We start from the raw sequence: 18,309 nt of genomic DNA, 5'->3' as shown, positions 1-18,309 counted from the left end.
TTTAGATAATGACAGTGCTTGCCTCTGATGGCTTTCTGTTCTCAAAATGTGTATAAGAAAGAAGGTCTAAAGTCAATGATCCCACTCCCCCCTCCAGCAAGAATATCACACATCATTCATAAGCTCATAAACTCGGATTGATTGAAAATGAAAAAAAAAGACAATAAAAAGAGATGGTAAAGCCCTTCTTTATCGATCAATTGAAGGCATACTAATACACAGATCAAACAAGTGCATTTATCGTACCATTTTTTGCAAATCGCTAAATTTGTTTTTCTGTAATTCAACTGAAACCTGCTTTCTGACATTTCAACTATTTCATACAGCGATACACTCTTTTCATTATCCCCAATAGATAAAGTCGCCAATGTGATGATGAATATTACATTGACTTGGAGGGGGAAACTTTCAAATTGCTAAAAATCTAGCTGTTTTGGTGTACGTAGAGGAGAGGAAGAGACCGGATGGGGCAAGGAGTTGAACGCGTTGTTCGTTGATGTCGTGGCTGGGTAAAGGAAAGGGGGCAACAGGTGAAATAGAAAAGAAATCAGAGCACAGCAACAATAGCATACGAGTAGTGCTGTAGATTATGAATGACGTTATATCAAATGAATGGTTGAAAGAGTTCTAAGCCTGTCTCATTAAATAGTAGAACAAGCAAGTTATTCAATCTGAATCACATGTAGCATAGTGTGAAGTGGCAAAACCAAGCTATCTATACCTACGTTCATTCAAGGCTGGAGTGGATTTTTATCAATAGCACTGCACTTGCTATTTTATGCTTTCTTTTATATATAGCACCCTACTATTCTTTTTTGTCATGATATCATTTGGAGCGCTTGCACAACCCGCTTCAAATGCTGAATAACAGCAAGGCGTCGTTGCAGGTGGAATGACTGTTCCTGACAGGTACCTCTTTATTTTGTTGGGTTCAACATTCTAGAACAATAGTAAATGATCTGGAACAAAATGATATGATTGAATGGAATGTGTACTTCTTCTATGTTCCTACTGATAGCCGTGTTCCTATCGATCATCAGAATGAGCAACAGGTAGCCGAAGCAGCTTTTCAATCACAATGTATTCATAGAAGAGAGCGTAGCTTCATAGCAGGAGTTGAGAAATATAAATAAGCACTTGAGACCATAGAGAGCTTTGCTTGTCAACACGGCAAATCTGAGGGGCCGTTGATGGCTTTAGGATATCTTTCAAACACGATAACCATGACAAAAGTCTTTGAGATGGGATTTCCATCCTTTGGTACTCATCAATTAGCAGTTATTGATGTAAGAGAATATTGTTCCACAATGAATGAGAGATGACTGTCATTTGTTCTAAAACAAAACCGTTTTATTACACTTAGCGGAACGAAGCTAGTATTTGAAAGTTCAAGAAAAAGTGAAAGGATATATACAATATTTAGGAAGCGGCTGCTTTTGTTTGTTTATCTTTTTTTTTTTTTTTTGTTACTCGTCATCCATTGTGAGAACCATCTCACCCTGTTGGATTCTCTTGGCTGCTTCCAACCCTTTCAAGACAGCTGGTCCTGGGCATTTATCGGGTGCAAAATGTACAATAAAATCGCCCGGTATATAACGTTTTGGCAAAGTGTTAAACGTATGATCGTCATTCTCCAGCAGTAATACTTTTTCCTTATAGCCCGGCAATTGGATAATATCCCACATCGCGCCTTGCTCATACGATGGTCCCTTATTATACCAGTTTTTGGAAGCCTGTACTGCATTTAGAAACTTATGTGCCCATTCTGTGTTACGCAAAAGGAACACACCGGCATTTATCATTTTGTCTCGGGTAGGCTTTGCAATCACCAAATCAATGTTCTTCTCAAATGCACGAGGTCCTTCCGGATATTTGACACGTAAATCATCAAGAATACCTTGGAGTGTTTGATCTGCGTTCATGATCACAGCGTCCATATCCATCCAGAAAATCCATTCATACTTTGGCAATACCTTTTGCACTGCGTCTATTTTACCCCACACAGTTCTTCGTTTAACATCACGAACTTCTTGCTGGGCAAATTCTGTTGATCGCGAGACAAAAGCATACTGATGTCGAAGCGCATACTGGCGTTTGTTGTCTGCAGCCAACGAGGCAGATCGTTCCATACAACCATCAGGGTAAATAAATGAAGAAGTCATGACCGCGATCGTAGGTCTTTCCAGTGTTTTACAGAGGGATGCTGCTCCGACATTTAACTTTTCAGCGACAGAAGTGAAATCGGCGTCCTGATAGATGTTGCTGACGGCTACTGTCATATCTGGAATGCTTTCAACGTTATTTGTCCATGTCTCAAACCTATTCTCGTCTCGAGAAACAAAGACAGGAAGCTCTCCGAGCATGGTTTTTAAACGATCAACATCCTTTTTCGTAGTGATAAAGTTCATTTGAACCGAAATGGATCTGTAAAACTCGTAGTAATTGGCCATGATCGTTGAAGGGCTAGCATTTTCATCATCTTGGACGCTAATATCTTTGAGCTCGTTTTCTCTGGCCATGGCTTTTTTCACTGCATCTTTACCAGCAATGAGTACTTTATCACTTTGAGCAGGGAGCCAGGCGAGGTCCGTGACCGACTTGCTGACCTCCCACATTTTTCCCGCTTCGGCTTGCAGTTGTTGCTGAATATAATTCAGTTGAACCAAAGAATAACTGTCTTGTATAATCAAATAGTCGTAGGTTACACCTCTTTCATTTAGAGTAGTTTCAACCTAAAATTAGATATTTTTTTCCAAGTACAAATGGAGCCCATTTTAATTACTTGTAGTTAGCATGGCTGAATAAAACTTCTGCTTCATGGGGGAAAGGCTTTGTTTTTCCATCTTACCCATTTCAGGATAGCATTTTGATCATAACTGTCATAGCCAACCTTCTCTAAATCGTTCCATTCCATTTTTTCAGCTTCATATAAGCGACGCTCTGGCGTTTTAGGTTTGGGTTCTTCGCCATAAATCCAAAATAAGTAATTTAAACCTTTGTCTCTCTTCAAACAAGCTTCCATATTATCCGTTAAACCAAAATAACTTTGTCGAATAATCTGACGGCGGCTTAAATGATCGGCTTTTGTGGCTATCACCAAAAAGTATTTAAAGTGTTGTGGTTGTAATTCAATGGTGGCTGCAGAAGGTAGCTTGTTGCTGCTGCCATTATTGCTGTTACTTTTGGTCTTGCTTCCCGAAGTATTGTCAGCGCTTGTTGTCGGTGGCTTCTTACTCACAACTGCGGCGTTCTCGTTCTGCGCATCTTTCTTTTTCTGCTCATTCAGTTCTAGTTCTTCATCTTCATTCTCTTCGATCAATGGCTGTCCTTCTGTTCCAACGTCAATTTTGCTTGTTTCATGAGCGCTCTTCGCAGCATCAGCTCCTTTACTCAATTCATCGAAACTCACTCCTGTAGCATCATCTGGTATATAGTTGGCTATATTATCTTGCTGTAAGTCACTCGAGTTGTTGGTGAGTCGGTGCAAGTCAGAATTGAACCATAGCACAGACCCAACGACAATGATCAATAGGAGGAAAACCGTTCTCTTTTTCCGTCCATAGCGAGTCAGTCCAAAAAGCGACCCATTTTCATGCCGCGAACTACTATTTGGGAATGGTAAATCTGTATTTGCCATATGAATGGTTGGAAAGAAAATAGTGAGGGCGCGAAAATGCAACAAAGTAAAAGAGAAGAAGAGCAGTAGCAGGAAAAGAGGGAGGGCTAATTTTTTTTTTTTAAAAAAAAAAAGACTTAATGTGTATTCAAAATTGCGGGGTAATGAGTGTATTTGAGGTACGAATCAAATTGTTCAAGCTCCTCAAGCCACGCTGTAGGAGCAGCTACACAACGTTAAAGAAAAAGCTCAAGAATGCTCATTTCCATAACTTTATTGAGAGCGCACTGTTCGTCCGATCCAGTACCTTTTTACCCACTCACCTGTGCGGACATTAGGAACTTACAACATCTTTTCGTCCAGGAAGGGAACAGCCTTTACAACATTACAGTGTTTTAACGTCCGTTTTAGACAAGTTGCAATCTTTATTGATAATTTTTTATTTTGATTTTAATCGTATTCACAACTTCTTTAGACGAATTCAACGCCTAATTCATAAGGCCAAGTCGGGCATAATTGTCTGACACGCCCTGAATTCAAAGCGATAATTCATCTTCCATCTGCAACGAATTGCGTCAGATTTACTTTCAATCCTTAACCAGCATGCTCGATAGGATTCAAAAATAACGAGTAAGGAGGCATGAATAAAAGCTTCAAATCACGCTTATTGATATCCTCTACAATAATTTACTAAGGTAAATTTTACATTTGTCCATGACTATAAAAAATCCTTTTGTATCGTGCTTTATCCATTAGAGTATCTTCATTTTCTAGCGATGATTCAGTCTCCGGACTGTAACGCATGTAAACCGTGCAAGAAGTTTTAATCGAACAGTTATGAGTTCGAATGGTGCTTGCTGCCTTACGCAGCAAAGATATCAGCATAACATCGAATCAATTTTCCAATGTCTACGTATTTTTAAGCGTGATATCAAACGGGTAAAATCATCTTGTTATAATAATTGTTGTCAACGAAAGCTTATGTTGCCAAATTTAAAAATCATATTTATGATTTAACTTCCTCAACACCCTTTTTCTTTTCTTCTTTTCTTCTTTTTTCCACTTCATTACCTCTAACTTAGCGTTACTCTCTATGCGCATGTATAAGGGTATCCTATAAATAAAATCATTTCAGTGAAAGAGAAGAACATAGAAGGAAAATTCGTTTAGTAAAGGCATATCACAATACTGTATGTTTTTTGAGACATTAGTAACCTTGTTGTGCACTTATTCAGACCATACCAAACGTGAAGACTGTAAGGAAATGGGTCACTTCAATAAAAGCTACCCGAAATGCAAATATCATAAAGCTGTATCCGCTGATGATGGTAAGTTGAGCATCGACCTGCTTTTAGACACAAAAGCCGAGTAACAAACTGTTTCATACTCATATAGTTGAGAGTCGCAATAAGAAGAGGAAACAGAGCGCTAGTGTTGAAGTAGAGAAAAAAGCAGTGAAGAAAAAGAAATTAAAATTACAAGCTGTAGAGTGTCCCAGTTGTGGGAATGATAACCATGCTTTTTCTCGTTCGCCCCCTGTCCTAACCAAATACAGTCAAAGGACGAGGCCTTTTCATCTGTCCTTGGGCATAATTTTACTATTTTTGTAACGAAGTTTCCTATCGACCGTGCTGCTTTGCCACAGTTTCGTGAAAAGTTCAAGAGAAAAGTCATTTCATGCTGCAAGGATATCAGAGCTATAATTTCCTGCTACAAACTATTTGTCGTGCATAATAAGGATGACATTCCTTCAGAGGTTTTCACACAGCAATTTTGGTATTACATTGGACAATTCATTACTGATAAAAAGGTTACTCACAAGAAGGCGTTGAACGACAGCATCAAAACTTATTTTGATGACTTTAAACAAAAGCATCGGACAATAGTAATCAGCCATAGCTTCACCGAAGGCTATAGTCATTGTCTCACAGAAGCCGCCAGTGAGATAAGCTTTTCGTATGCTAAGTCTATTGTTGAGCTCTGAAGAGCGAGTGTTTAATCATCTAATCTATACGCTTCAAACATGTTTGTTGTGCGTATTGTTATCACTTCTGTAATTTCGATTTTTTCGTTTCTAATCATATGCATTTACTTTATTATGTTTAGAACATGAAGAAGGCCGATGAAGCGGAAATATTCATAGCATACTGCTACCAAGTCATTTGCAAAGGCGAACCCAGCTGCCCCGACAAAATTAAGCGTAGTAATGAAGTCAAAAGCAAGATAGAGAAGCTATGCAAAGGCTTTAGAAAACTTGTGACAGAGAAGATTACGCTGCTTTCCTTATCGTCGGATTCCACCAAGCTTACCAGAGCCTTGTGGTACACCCAATCCTCATATAAGAAAGAGCCATGACGACTAAGCAGCTTACGATGTTCGTAGATTACCGTTGCCCAAGCGCTTTCACCCCTTCCCTGTGACTTCACTACATTATAGCGTTTCATCACAATAAGCATCAACTCGCTCTCCTACTCTGACTTTGCGGCGTTCAGCTATTAACAGCAGATGGTAGCTTGGCTGGCCCTTCAATCAGCCACAAATACCAACTCTCTGAATGAAGAGTTCTTCTCGTACTGACTTCAATTACTGTTACGATACGAATACTATCAGGAGAATAAAATTAACCTTGAACACAGCTCACGTTCCCTATTAGTGGATGAACAATCTAACGCTTACTGAATGTTCAAAAATGGCATCAATTGCTCAGCTTTGAGATTTGACAGGTAAATTTAGAAAATGTTGGCAGAAATGCTGCCACTGTTATTAACTGAATTTCGCTTTTTGTGATAATAGTTTGAATGACCTCAAGACAAGCCAAAATATACTATTCCGTAATATCATCCGTTCGGATGGCCTCACTGTCAACTTTGATGGGGAAATCAAAAGAAGAGAAAACCATCGCAGACCATCGGTTGACTTTGGAAGACTTTGATTATGACGAAATCGAAGCTGGTTAGAGACCCTTCGTCATTGATCCCGGTAGAAGAGATGTCTTCACAGCAGCTATTGGGCTAGATGAAAAGAAGCGCCAAGTACGAAGCTGTTTTAGCAAAAGTACTATCACATGTCTGGCTTCTAATTGCAAATATATTCGTTTAGATGGCGAAGAGGCTATTCTCCAAAAACTGGAGGCATGGCTAGAAGGAGGGGATGGATTACTTGGAAAGAGCAGGACAGCTTATCGAAATGCCGAATTTCAACGGGGATTTACTCCCGAAATGTTCCAATACGTGCGAGAAGCGTTACAGCTTAACTTTGACAGCTCTGCCAACGCCAGGCATTTGAAAGAGGATAGTGTGGAGGCGCTAACGGAGATGGCTCTGTGGGCCATTGGTAAAGACACCATTTTCGCGGCGCAAATTGTCCAAGTCAAAGTTGGCCGCTTTGGAAGCGCAATCGTTTTCAACGCAGTTTTGAAACGTGCCATCGGTCTTGGTATTGTCGATGACATTAAGAGCGTCATTTTTTCCATGAGCCCATGGTCAAAAATCAAGTGGAACCGGTTTAACACTCGTTGCCGTCGCTTGCAGATGTTGATTGAACGGGTAGGGGCTGGAGGGGATTCGGTAGCACCGTACGCAGCAAGGCTAGAGAAGAAAGCTGGTACCATCAAGGATATCGAAAGTGATATGCCAACTGCCAAACAGGCTACAATGCACGATATCGAGTGTTATACAGCATTATATCCTGCACTTAGAAGCCTTGTTTTCTTTCTATGGTGATGGCACTGCCGAAGATCGATTCCATTTGCATCTAGGACGATAACGTGCTGCTGATAAAATGGTAAACTTGCTTATCAATGGCATGCTTAGTAAGGACAACGTCGCACTGGAAGGCCACCGATGCGGAACGGTGGACGTATTGTGGCGTGCGCTTAAGCGACGCGAAGCAGTTGGAGGCCTGCTAGTAGTGGAAATCGATGAATTCAAAATGTCCTGAATATGCTCGTGCTGTTTCATAGGTACTTTGGAGAGGTTGAAAAGGGTCAAGACCTACAGTATACTTGTTTGCAAGACTTGTCATATACCGTGGAACCGAGACGTCAACGCCCCAAAGAACATGATGAAGATCAGTAGTGCCATTTGGAAGAAGTAGGAAGACCGAAAAAGTTTACGCGACTGAAAAGATAAGACTTCCCTTCCCCTTAACATCGCGCAAATGAACCCGGTTTGATTTTTAGAGGTAAAAGAACGAAAAGCTTGTACTTTGTACTGTTGAGCAAATTGTCCAACATTTATTCTTAACGGTCTACTATTATATTACATTCGTTAAACTTAATCTAGCTAACGCCTAAAATTATTTGTGTGTTGTCCAAATTCAAAGTTGATAAACTGTACCTGAATGATCACCACCGCCTACGACTCCCCACATCAGTCTGTGATCCCATATCCTATGTCCTCAACTGTCTTCCTACACATCCAATCAACAACCCATCCCAAATACAAAACTGGCATTTTCTATGACCAGCACTTTGTCACATTTTGTTTGAACTCGACTACTTACACCACTCTCAAGAGCCGCCTACAACTCCTCGGTTAGGGCACCTATTGCTCGACTGGTTACCCTCTTCCCCTCCCACAATCCTTCAGTACATAATCCTTTTTACCTTTGAGCCCTAAGGGGTTTTTAGATTCTTTTCAGCCTTTGGAGCTGGCCCCGGGCAATTTAGATAAGCTTAATATCTCGTGTCCATTGGGCTTTAAAAAAACTAATATTATGTAATAAAATCTATGTTGAAACGTACCTGAATGATCAACTTTATTTAAAGAGTCCGTGAGTTCTGTGTTTGTATTTTGAAAAACATATAAATACAGACTGCTTCCACCTTTGATATACCTGTTCTTTTTTCCTTTTTGTTTTTAGCAAATTTTCTAACAGAAATGACTTCCCTCGGACATGGCGTCTTCGTACCTGTTCCAACATTTTTTGATGAGTATGAGGACCTCGATTTAGAAGCGCTTGACAAGCACATCAATTTTTTGGCCCGCTCTGGTATTGCGGGTATCGTTGTGCTGGGATCTATGGGTGAAGCGGTGAGTTTGACAGAGGACGAAAGAAAACAAGTAATTCAACAATGTATAGTCTCTGTAAAGAAATACAACCCTCAGTTGAAAGTCATTGCTGGCACGTCTAGTCAAAGCGCTAGAGTCACAGTAGCTTATATTAAAGATGCAGCAGAGGCTGGGGCTGGTTTCGCTCTTGTTTTACCTCCGTCATTTTATAAAGGCAATATAACAGAAGACGCTCTTTGTCAATTCTACACAGCAGTGGCTGATGAATCACCGATACCTATCGTTGTGTATAACTATCCTGGTGTCTGTCAAGGGTTGGATTTAAGTGTAAAAGTCTTGGTCAAGATAACCAAACATAAGAATATTGTCGGTGTAAAAGGAACAGATGGAAATGTAGGTAAAATGGCCAACTTGGTTCAACAAACCAATCCTAAAGGTGAGACTTTATGTATACGCCAAGAAAACAATGAGAGTTTGTACAAGAGCCAAACTAATTCCACTGTGAAATAGAGGTTACGCTACTGGCGGGTTCGGTAGACTTCTTTTTGCCAGAGCTGTTATACGGCGTTGTTGGTTTGATACCAGGCGCAGGCAATGTGTTTCCTACGCTCTGCGTTAAAGTGCAAAAATTTTTCGAAGCAGGCATGCTCAATGAAGCCATTGCATTACAAAAGAAGCTGGTTGAAGCTGATGATGCTCTTTGTCGATGGTATGGTGTTCCTGGTGCCAAAAGCTTCATTCAGTCTAGATTAGGATATGGCCAAGGTATTTGTCGTAATCCTCTACAAAAAATTTCAGAAATTCATGCAGCTGAGATTGAGGAAGCTGTGGACGAAGCTTGGAAGCTTGAATTGATTTACCGCCACCAATAAAGAAAGACTTTTTCTGATTTGCTAGTTTCTTTTCGTTTTCGTGAGGCGATAATGCTCTCCCCCCTTTTTTTCATCTTTCCTCGAAAAAAATTTTTTCTGCTCACTCATACTCCGTAATGACCCGGCATTCATTTTTCAACGACAACCTTTCCGTTCTTTTTTCATTTCTTCTTTTGCCCCATTGCGTCCGGACTGGAACTGATTTATAGTCATCAGACGGCTTGAACCATCACTTTTGAATTTTTGTCATAATGGACACTACGAGTGTAGATACTGCAGGAACTCCAACGCAACAGCAGCAGGAAGGTTACGTTCAAACTACTCCTCAAGTGACGCAAGAAGCTATTCCCACTGAACACCTTGAACACCATTCACAACAACAAGATACAACACAACAACCACAACAAGCTGCGCCAGAGCAAATAGAACAACATCCAACTGCAGTAGAAGCAGAAACAGTTTTTAAACAGGAAGAAGAGCAGCAGCAAGATTGCAGTATCCTTTCTCCTACGCTTGCGGATATTTTGAGTGATGATCGTATTCTTCGATTTTATCAGTGTGTGAAAGACATCAAAACCCAAGGTCATCCTCGACAAACTGCAGCTATGTTCTTTGCCCTCTGTCATGCTTTAGGTGACACCGTTTCGTTCTTAAAGGTTCCCAATATGAACAAGATTATGTTTAGACAAGAGCAACAAATCTTTGGCGTTAATATTGCCGGTGTTCAGCAAGAAGGTATTTTCCAGCAATCACAACCACAGCCGATGTCTCCTGCGCATATGGGTACGCCTACTGCTCCTCCTCAACAAAATATGGCTTTTGCCGGTGGTTCGGCCGCTTTAGTACCGCATCAAACACCACAACAAGATATCAATCATGCTCACAACGATTATTATTCAAATCCTATGATGGATAACTCCCCACAGCATTTGCTACAAGCGGCTTTAAGTGCTGTACATGCTCAGTTGAATAACAATTTACATGCTACACAGCAACAAGCCTCACATACATTAGCCAATCAAGCAGGCGCTCCTGTCTTATCGAAACGAAGAAATACACAAGACAATAAAGATGGTTCAAAAAGAACCAAGAAGTCTTCTCCTAGAGATAAAGAATATAGTGTTCGTCGTAAGTGTATTTTGAACCATTCTTTTGACGCTATGATGAGTGTTATTCATTATAACCTTTCCAATGTATGTAGGCAATGAAGTAATCCAAGACCTGTTAAAGGTGTCAGATGCCGATTTGATGCATCAAGCTAATATGGTTGAAGACGACGTCAAACTCGTTATTCAAGGTCACGAACGCTCTACCAAACTCGGCGTATTGTCGCCCATCCAACGTTTTGCCGCTTTCGCCAACCTTGCCGCACACTATGATTGCGATTTCGCACCCAAGAATGCAGGTGTTTATTACAACTATGAATACTTTCAACTCTATCTCGCCTATCGTGATTTTGAGTTGGAACGCCAGCAACAGCAACAAATGGAGGGCGGTGATCCTCGTCCTATTATGACACAGTGCCGTACAGAAATGGAGAAAGTGTTAGTCAATACGAACTGGGAAGCCATCCGTCGCCGTTTGACTATAGGTGAACGCATCTGCCAAGTCTGTGGAGTGTTAGGTCGAGGTTTCTTGTTGTTGAGTAAACAAGTCTCTGGCCGTAAGTTGTTGCATAACTTCAATACTGGGGAATGGTTGGATTTCATGCGTGAGTTCCGTAAACCTGAAAATCAAGAAGTTTTACACAATTTGCAAGCCAAGTATAATCCTGAACGCTTCTATGGTAAGCTGATTTGTTAATATTTGAGCAATCACTATCTAACTTTGTAGCTGACAACCGTACGATTTAGGTCACACAGCCGTTGTTGCTGCTGCCCCTATGCATATTCCAGCTGCATCACCTGCTCACGGTGAGAACAGTAACGCACCCATCCGTGGTGAGGAAAATAATACTACTTCTGTTGTTGATGCACAAACTGCTGGACAGACCGTAGAGGCATTGGACCATCAAAAATTAGCAGAAAATATTCAGAATACAATTGTCGAAACAAAGCCAGCTGACGTAGAGACTGCACCACAAGCTGAAAACACACCACAAGTTGAAAATGCACCACAAACGGATGGCGCATTACTGGCTGAAAACGCACCACAAGTGGAAGCCGTACCCCAAGCTGAAACTGTAGCTCAAATGGAAAATGCAACCAGCAATGTTTAATATTTCAAGAAAATGATATGGCTTCTTCACTCAAAAATATGATACCAGTCATATTCGTACTATTGTTACTCAATCATTTCGTAGAATCTCTTTTTAGAGCACTAAATCATTAACCAGCACATTTATGACAAACTTTCATTCCATCATCTCAATCTATCTCTTCCCTCGTCTTTTCCCTTTATCAGAGATTGATTCCAACCACTATCATTACTATCATACATATTCTTTCATGATGAACAATTTTTATAAACAAAGCAACTTATTTCTTCCAAAAAAAAAAAAACCCACCATTCTAATGCAATAATATCTAATTTAAAGGATGCCTTGTCTTTTAAGATCTTCATAAATCTTCTTATTATACACATTTCCTTCAGAGTCTTCGAATTCTTCTATGGTGTCAATCTTGGCTTCTTCGTTAAGATTTTCCTTCTTTTGCTTTTCAAATACTGCAGAAAGCGTCAGTAAATGTTTAGAGGTACACATAATAAAGTGATACTTACAAGCATAAGCATCTTCAATTTTTGTGATTTCATGGAATTGACGCGTATTTGGAATTCCTAAACAGCGCATACCGTGAGCGTGTCTCCATTCTTGAAAGTGCTTGTCGAAAGCCTTTCTGCCCATATACACATAGTTGCCGCAAATTTCACATGGGTACTCTACTCCCAAACCATGTAATTTATACAGCCAATAAGGAATGGGTTTACCATCCCAACCAAGTGGTAGTTTAAGAGGGTTGTAAATCTTTTCATCATCCTCATCATCCGATTCTTGATCATTAATTTCAATCTCTTCTTGTTCTTGCTCCAACTATACATGTACATTAAAACAGAACAATCAGTCAGTGATTCGAAAATTTTCCCTTTAACAGTACAGTATGACTTACGATACGCTCTCTATCCGTTAATGCTTGCTTTCTTTCAACGTTGGCTTTTGTCTCCTCTCTCACCTCTTTCAGCGCGTCAGCAATAGATTCAATCAAACGTTCTTTCCATGCAATTGCCTTTCTTTTATCGTCCTGACTGTTACTGCTACTACCGCCATTTATGTTACCGTTCGTTGTAGTATGGCTGTTGGATGATCCCGTTGACTCATCTAATTTCTTCTGTGCCTTTATATGCTTTTTGCCTGATAAATGGGCATCGTATACTGTTTGTTTCGTGAATTGTTTCTGACATGCTTTGCAAAATAATGATGCATCGCCTGCTTCTACTTGTTCCCAGCCTTTTACTTTTCCTTGCCGCCAATTCTCTTCAAACTGTTCGCGTGCTCTAGTCTCCAATTCATTCAAATTGTAAAGTGGTTTAGCACGACGGTAAAATCCGTAAAGATAATCATAAAGATTGTTGAGGTAGCTTTTATAATCATCACTGTTTTTGATAGCTTTAGGATAGATGGTAGAAAAATCATCAAACTCGCTTAAAAATTGCAGATAATCCAATTTTTTGACGCCTTTAAGATTGATATAGGTTGTGTGAATGGTATTCATATCGAGATATCTACCGAGGCTTTCCTCTCCAGAGAAGAGCTTCTCTAATTCTATTTTTTTCCCCAGCACATAATATTTGTTAGATTGCTCATTCAACTACTAGAAATAAAGCTATCAAACAGCAAACCTTCAAAATTAGATTCATCTTTCTTTTGTGAAAGGAAAATAAATTCCATTTCTGGTGGCTCGACTGGTTCGTTAGGGTATTTGCGGTGATGTTCTTTTATCACTTTTAAGCGTTCATAAAATTCAGTGAATTCAGAATTGGTGCCTGAAAGCGCATCCATTTCTGATTTACGTAGCCTTGTCATAATATAAAATATTAAAGTCAGTTTGAAGAATCGAAAATACGCCATATAACTGAATGTTACCCTTCTTTGTCCTCATAAAGATCAGCTAGATAAGCGCTCTTCTCAGCAATACGATTCAGAAAATTATCAACAATATGTTCGTTATGCAATCTTTCACGATGAGTTTTAGGATTTTCCATGTATTCATCGACGATGGCTTGCTCGAGACGTTCGAGATCTTCGTGAGCACTATTTAGCATAAGCAGGAACAATTGAGAATCACAATTATGCAACTCAAGTTAAAAATGACTTTATTGTTACCTCCTTTGTTTTTCAAGCACGTTATCCATACTGAACTAGATCTATTTATTTGATAATAGAAGAATTTGAATGAAAGAAGCCTACTGGCGTTGTGCAAAAGAGAAGAGGGCAACAAAAAGCCGAAAACTCAGTCACTTGCCACTGTCAAATCAAACTTTGGCACTGTATTCTTTTCATGCCAAGTATTTTTTTGATCGCATACTTATACCCAACTTTGCAATGGAGCAGCGAGTGCCGGAAACTCTACGCGGTAAAGTAATATTCAGTAAAAGTCTCCATATACCCTTCAACGTCTAATAGTTGATTAAACGAATTGTACACCAATGAAATGTCAACTGTGTAGAAGCTTTTACTGACTTAAATATAAACCTGAATAACAATATTTATGAAGACGGACAACAGCAACAGCCTCTTTTACCTCATTGGAAAGATATAACAGCGTTTTTGGATGAAGCAACAGAAGGTTATATAGCACCTATAACAGATATATCCATCGTTATTTCAGTGATACTTATCGTTATGTTGGCCTCTGTAGATTTTGATATTGGCCAGCTTGTTCATTTGCAATCGTTCACCTTATTTGATGCTATGGGCGCAATCGTAGTTATGGATCCCCGAATGGACACTGGTATGAACGTCAACAACAATAATGACGAGCAGCAGTCTTTTGATATCGACAAACGATTGTCAGGAAAGCAAACTTTAAACATTATGGATCAGTTAGTTGTGCGCGAAATGGCATGGATCTCTGGACATTCGTTATCACAAACAGTGTTTACTTGTATATATTTTCATCATGTGCAAAAATTGAGCCAACTACCCATGCCTACATTATCAAACTCCTCTGCAGAAGATACGATTTATGGCGTTCTGAAAGCATATATATTAGCCACGTTGAAATGCTGCCATTACATATTTATGGAAATGTCTCAGGGCAATGTATACGAAGTAAGCCAAAACCCAACAGAAAAACTAATAGAAGTATGAAGTTTTCATGATGATAGTAAGAACCAAACGTTTTTTACCAAAGGAAGAAGACTTTACTACTAATTTGTTCGGCTTAAGCCTCAATGACCAACAAAGGAGCGTAACAATATTCAACGATCTCGATTTTTCTCTCCAACTCCTAAATCATCGTTTATCTCATTGTGGGGATATTACTGGTAAGAACAACAAATTGACACTAAATGATTTCAAAAGTACAGCTTGAGTCGTGAAGATATTCATTTGACGTATTGTTCTGGATTGAATTTCTTATTTAGAAGAGGACCGGCAGATATTCATAGCCCTGCAAAAAAGGGTAGAGCTTCGTAAATCATTTCTATTGTCGCTTGTTCATCTATCTCAATACTCTTTGAGTGAAGCCAAAAAGGAATTAGAGAAAATGATGATTATTTTGGACAATTTGGATCTATCTTTAGGCGAAGACTACCCTTATGCATTCGACGCGAATATAAATAGAAAACTAACGTCCCAAACACCGCCTCGACCCGTGGAATTAGTTTCTGTTGAGCAGTCTTATAAAGAATTTAAGGCTATGATAGAGCGTCTGATATCCATATGCGATGTAACTGAATTCTCATCCGTCACTTCGTTAATGGTAAACAATAAAGCTATAGATTCTAATAACAATGATGAATTTGCGCATGAGTTATTGATTTACTCTTTCATTCTATTAGAATTATTTCATAGCTTTTGGCTCTCGTCGACCCTACCCTGATGCGTTTTCCAGGTCAAAGTTGAATGTAAATATGGTCTACATCTCACGTCAGTCATAACTTCTTTGTTCAAAAGCGAAAGAAAAAGACTAACTTGGCATATCTTTCTATTAGTCCATCTTTTATCACGACAAGTTAGTTTTCGGTAAAATTGCTGTTCCTCGACTTATTTTAGCCTCTATAAGCGAAACAGTAAAACCACCTCATTGGTTCTTATCCAGCCATATGGACCTTATGCCGCAAAACATGAATCCTGCTGAGTTCATGAATGCTCATGATGTTCTCAAGGCCTTTCTAGACAGAATTTCTCTCGTTTTCATTGAATATTTCAAAATCAATTGCCACAACCGATCACGTCAACGAAGAATGCTTGGTAAGCTTATTGCTGAATGGGAGATCCTACAAGAAGAAGCTGCAGGTGTGGACGAAGTCTTTCATAGACTGGTAGAACAACAACTGCAAGGAATAGAAAATGGCGCTTTTATAGCAGAATCATCTGCAGATACAGCAGCACCCTATTATTTCTCGTCATGGGCATATGATTTAAAACTGAACATGATCGAAAAGATTTTATTTCTTGGCTTCGAGTTGGAATTATACGGACCTCATGAGTATATCATGATTTACTGGTATTTACAATGCGTATTGGGTAGTCGTACTTTTCTTTTGGAACGCATGACAAGTTTTACTGTTGAGCAAACGTCATCCTCACCAGCAGTCCTCGCAAATTCGAAGCAAACGACATCAACAACAGAGGTAGTTGATTATGTTCAAGTGAGCCAGCTATTGACGCAAACAAAAAAGATCTTATGTGAAGCCATACTAAAGTTACTCCTCACTGCGCAATACACTGGTCAACTACGTCAGTTTAAACCGATTTTTGATGATGAAGAAACAAGATATACACAACGCTTTAAACCTTTTGCGGCACTGAGCTCGCCACCTCATCCCACCTATCCCATGTTTCTAGAAAATATCACTGTAGAAGAGATGGATGTGCCTCAGATGTTAATGATTATAAAAACTGATTTAGAAAGAGTCAGGCGATATCTCGAACATATTTTGGTCTTGATGCCTGAAGAAGTAAATATGGACAAATGCTTTGATTACTTCAAATCGGTAAGAATGGCAATGGTTTGTGGATAAAGGCAGTACACCTTATACATTTAATTCATTGATTAGGATATGAAAGATATCGTTCGAGCGGTGGTTGCAAATACTATCAGTATAAATCTTCTTAAAAATGACAAGCTTATGGAAAGGGGTAGTAAAAAGAGACAACAGAAGGAGTCGTCCTTATCTGATCTCGATACCAACTTTAAATATCATCCGTGGTTTTTAACCATATCAAGAAAGAAATAATTCTCTGTATATATAAAGATAGATGACGCTATGTAAATTTCTGTTTTATACTTTATTCCTTGTAATAGTAGAGATTGAAATATAACCTTGTTTCGAATAATAATATTACGCACCCACCTGTGTGAATAGTCATATAAAAGAAATGAAATCGAAATTCTTGCAGTAAAAAAAAATGAAAAATCACGAGCAGCATATTCTGTTTGGCAAAAAAACTGATCTGGTGCAAGATTGGTGACAGAATTTAAGATTAAGTGGGCCGTGCAGCAGTCAAAGAACGGTGCGAAGCACTGCCTTGCTCACATCAAACTAAACAAGGAGATCTGTAAGATTACTTGGCTTAAGATCACTCTTTCAATGTTACACGGTTGGTAGATAGTTGATTAATCGAGTTGCGAAATGCCATACTACAAAAGGTTTACTAAAGACGCGCAAAATTAGGATAACTCCAGAAGCAAGAAAAAAGGAGACAGTTGACCATGAAAGAATAACAGCAAGACTTGAACAACAGCAAATAGATTCGTGATGAACTAAGGTCAAGACAGGAAGGTTGGGGTAAGGAGGGAAATTAGTAAGAGCATTATTTATAGTGCGTCTGCAGGTAATATTGACAGGTAGCCTCGATACCCAAAAAAAAAACAATTTACAGGATAGTGATGATGAGTGGTAGTCATGCAATAAATATCTCATTGAAATCGACTCAAATTCATGACTGACAAAGTTAAATAACGATCATCATCAATAAGATTTAGCAACTATGAAGACGGTTGAAGAAGACTTTCAGCATTTATTCTTTTGAGGATTGGCAGTTAAATCGATGAGACGCGTTGGATTTCGCCTTATTCATTGAATATAATATTTTAATCTGCATATGTTTTGTGCGAAAACGTTCCTCAATAAAAGCTGGTGTTAATAACATCATCCATTAGCGTCTCTAAGCTTTATGAACTGAAGCATACGAGACCTTACATTCACGATAAGTGCTTGACGTTCAACTAGAGAAAGGAACTAATAAACGGCCAGTAATGGATGCGAAAAACGATGACCTAGTCTGTAAGTAAGAGTACTTTTCAACCTTTGAACAGCAATCTGCACCTATCTTTCAAGTACAGGGATGAAGCGATCAACAAAAGAAAAAAAAAAAACAATCCCTGCCAAAAAGAAATAACTATTTCTCATCCTTGGAATAACTTTATGTAACTGTTCTATATGATATCTACCATCGAAGGTGTCTTGTTTATAAATCCTTAGAATCATACAAAAGTTAAAGTTATTAGCCCTTATTGTCAAAGTACAGGAATTAAATGGCTTTGAGTTTAAATGAAACGAGTGATCATTTCAAATTTGAAAGTATACTATCTTATCTACAGCAATTGACTAATTTTTTTTTATTTTTTTTTATTTTAGAATAGGA

At 39.0% G+C, this 18,309-nt stretch overlaps 9 protein-coding genes across 9 annotated transcripts; 6 read left to right on the top strand and 3 right to left on the bottom strand.

Annotated features, from left to right (window-relative positions):
- Positions 1-1,434: 1,434 nt before the first annotated feature.
- Positions 1,435-3,782, bottom strand: BDF20DRAFT_871866 (galactosyl transferase GMA12/MNN10 family-domain-containing protein). The gene is made up of 2 exons (XM_053081127.1): positions 2,849-3,782; positions 1,435-2,732 (listed from the first exon to the last, which is right to left on the bottom strand). Exons 1-2 carry the CDS (start codon positions 3,635-3,637, stop codon positions 1,467-1,469), a joined length of 2,055 nt encoding a protein of 684 aa, XP_052936761.1. The 5' UTR covers positions 3,638-3,782; the 3' UTR covers positions 1,435-1,466.
- Positions 3,783-4,750: 968 nt separating this feature from the next.
- On the top strand, positions 4,751-5,352 carry BDF20DRAFT_871861 (uncharacterized protein). Its single transcript, XM_053081126.1, has 3 exons — positions 4,751-4,785; positions 4,852-4,944; positions 5,012-5,352. The coding sequence occupies exons 2-3, from the start codon at positions 4,881-4,883 to the stop codon at positions 5,224-5,226; spliced, it is 279 nt and encodes a 92-aa protein (XP_052936760.1). The 5' UTR covers positions 4,751-4,785; positions 4,852-4,880; the 3' UTR covers positions 5,227-5,352.
- BDF20DRAFT_820047 (uncharacterized protein) lies at positions 5,223-5,600 on the top strand (the record flags this gene model as incomplete). Its single annotated transcript, XM_053077506.1, has 1 exon — positions 5,223-5,600. A coding segment is annotated over one exon (378 nt), but the record flags the coding sequence as incomplete, so codon positions are not given.
- Positions 5,601-6,318: 718 nt separating this feature from the next.
- Positions 6,319-7,321, bottom strand: BDF20DRAFT_871856 (uncharacterized protein). Its single transcript, XM_053081125.1, has 2 exons — positions 6,410-7,321; positions 6,319-6,339 (listed from the first exon to the last, which is right to left on the bottom strand). The coding sequence occupies exon 1, from the start codon at positions 7,224-7,226 to the stop codon at positions 6,813-6,815; it is 414 nt and encodes a 137-aa protein (XP_052936758.1). The 5' UTR covers positions 7,227-7,321; the 3' UTR covers positions 6,319-6,339; positions 6,410-6,812.
- Positions 7,322-8,496: 1,175 nt separating this feature from the next.
- On the top strand, positions 8,497-9,500 carry BDF20DRAFT_819218 (uncharacterized protein; the record flags this gene model as incomplete). Its single annotated transcript, XM_053077444.1, has 2 exons — positions 8,497-9,064; positions 9,139-9,500. 2 exons carry the CDS (start codon positions 8,497-8,499, stop codon positions 9,498-9,500), a joined length of 930 nt encoding a protein of 309 aa, XP_052936757.1.
- A 395-nt stretch (positions 9,501-9,895) lies between these two features.
- On the top strand, positions 9,896-11,288 carry BDF20DRAFT_807329 (uncharacterized protein; the record flags this gene model as incomplete). The annotated part of the gene is made up of 2 exons (XM_053076547.1): positions 9,896-10,628; positions 10,702-11,288. Coding segments are annotated over 2 exons (1,320 nt in total), but the record flags the coding sequence as incomplete, so codon positions are not given.
- A 710-nt stretch (positions 11,289-11,998) lies between these two features.
- Positions 11,999-13,926, bottom strand: BDF20DRAFT_871845 (uncharacterized protein). The gene is made up of 6 exons (XM_053081124.1): positions 13,819-13,926; positions 13,579-13,746; positions 13,335-13,510; positions 12,605-13,257; positions 12,219-12,528; positions 11,999-12,164 (listed from the first exon to the last, which is right to left on the bottom strand). Exons 1-6 carry the CDS (start codon positions 13,845-13,847, stop codon positions 12,031-12,033), a joined length of 1,470 nt encoding a protein of 489 aa, XP_052936755.1. The 5' UTR covers positions 13,848-13,926; the 3' UTR covers positions 11,999-12,030.
- Positions 13,927-15,673, top strand: BDF20DRAFT_871839 (Mak10 subunit, NatC N-terminal acetyltransferase-domain-containing protein). Its single transcript, XM_053081123.1, has 5 exons — positions 13,927-14,281; positions 14,354-14,766; positions 14,849-14,981; positions 15,081-15,418; positions 15,498-15,673. The coding sequence occupies exons 2-5, from the start codon at positions 14,407-14,409 to the stop codon at positions 15,594-15,596; spliced, it is 930 nt and encodes a 309-aa protein (XP_052936754.1). The 5' UTR covers positions 13,927-14,281; positions 14,354-14,406; the 3' UTR covers positions 15,597-15,673.
- BDF20DRAFT_532982 (uncharacterized protein) lies at positions 15,497-16,968 on the top strand. The gene has a single exon (XM_053075687.1). It carries the CDS (start codon positions 15,762-15,764, stop codon positions 16,680-16,682), a length of 921 nt encoding a protein of 306 aa, XP_052936753.1. The 5' UTR covers positions 15,497-15,761; the 3' UTR covers positions 16,683-16,968.
- The last annotated feature ends 1,341 nt before the right edge of the window (positions 16,969-18,309 follow it).

Source organism: Mycotypha africana (assembly GCF_025528875.1).
Source record: "Mycotypha africana strain NRRL 2978 chromosome Unknown BDF20scaffold_5, whole genome shotgun sequence".
Lineage (NCBI taxonomy): Eukaryota > Fungi > Mucoromycota > Mucoromycetes > Mucorales > Mycotyphaceae > Mycotypha > Mycotypha africana.
Note: the sequence above shows the minus strand (reverse complement) of the source record. Positions and strands in the feature narration are given on the sequence as shown.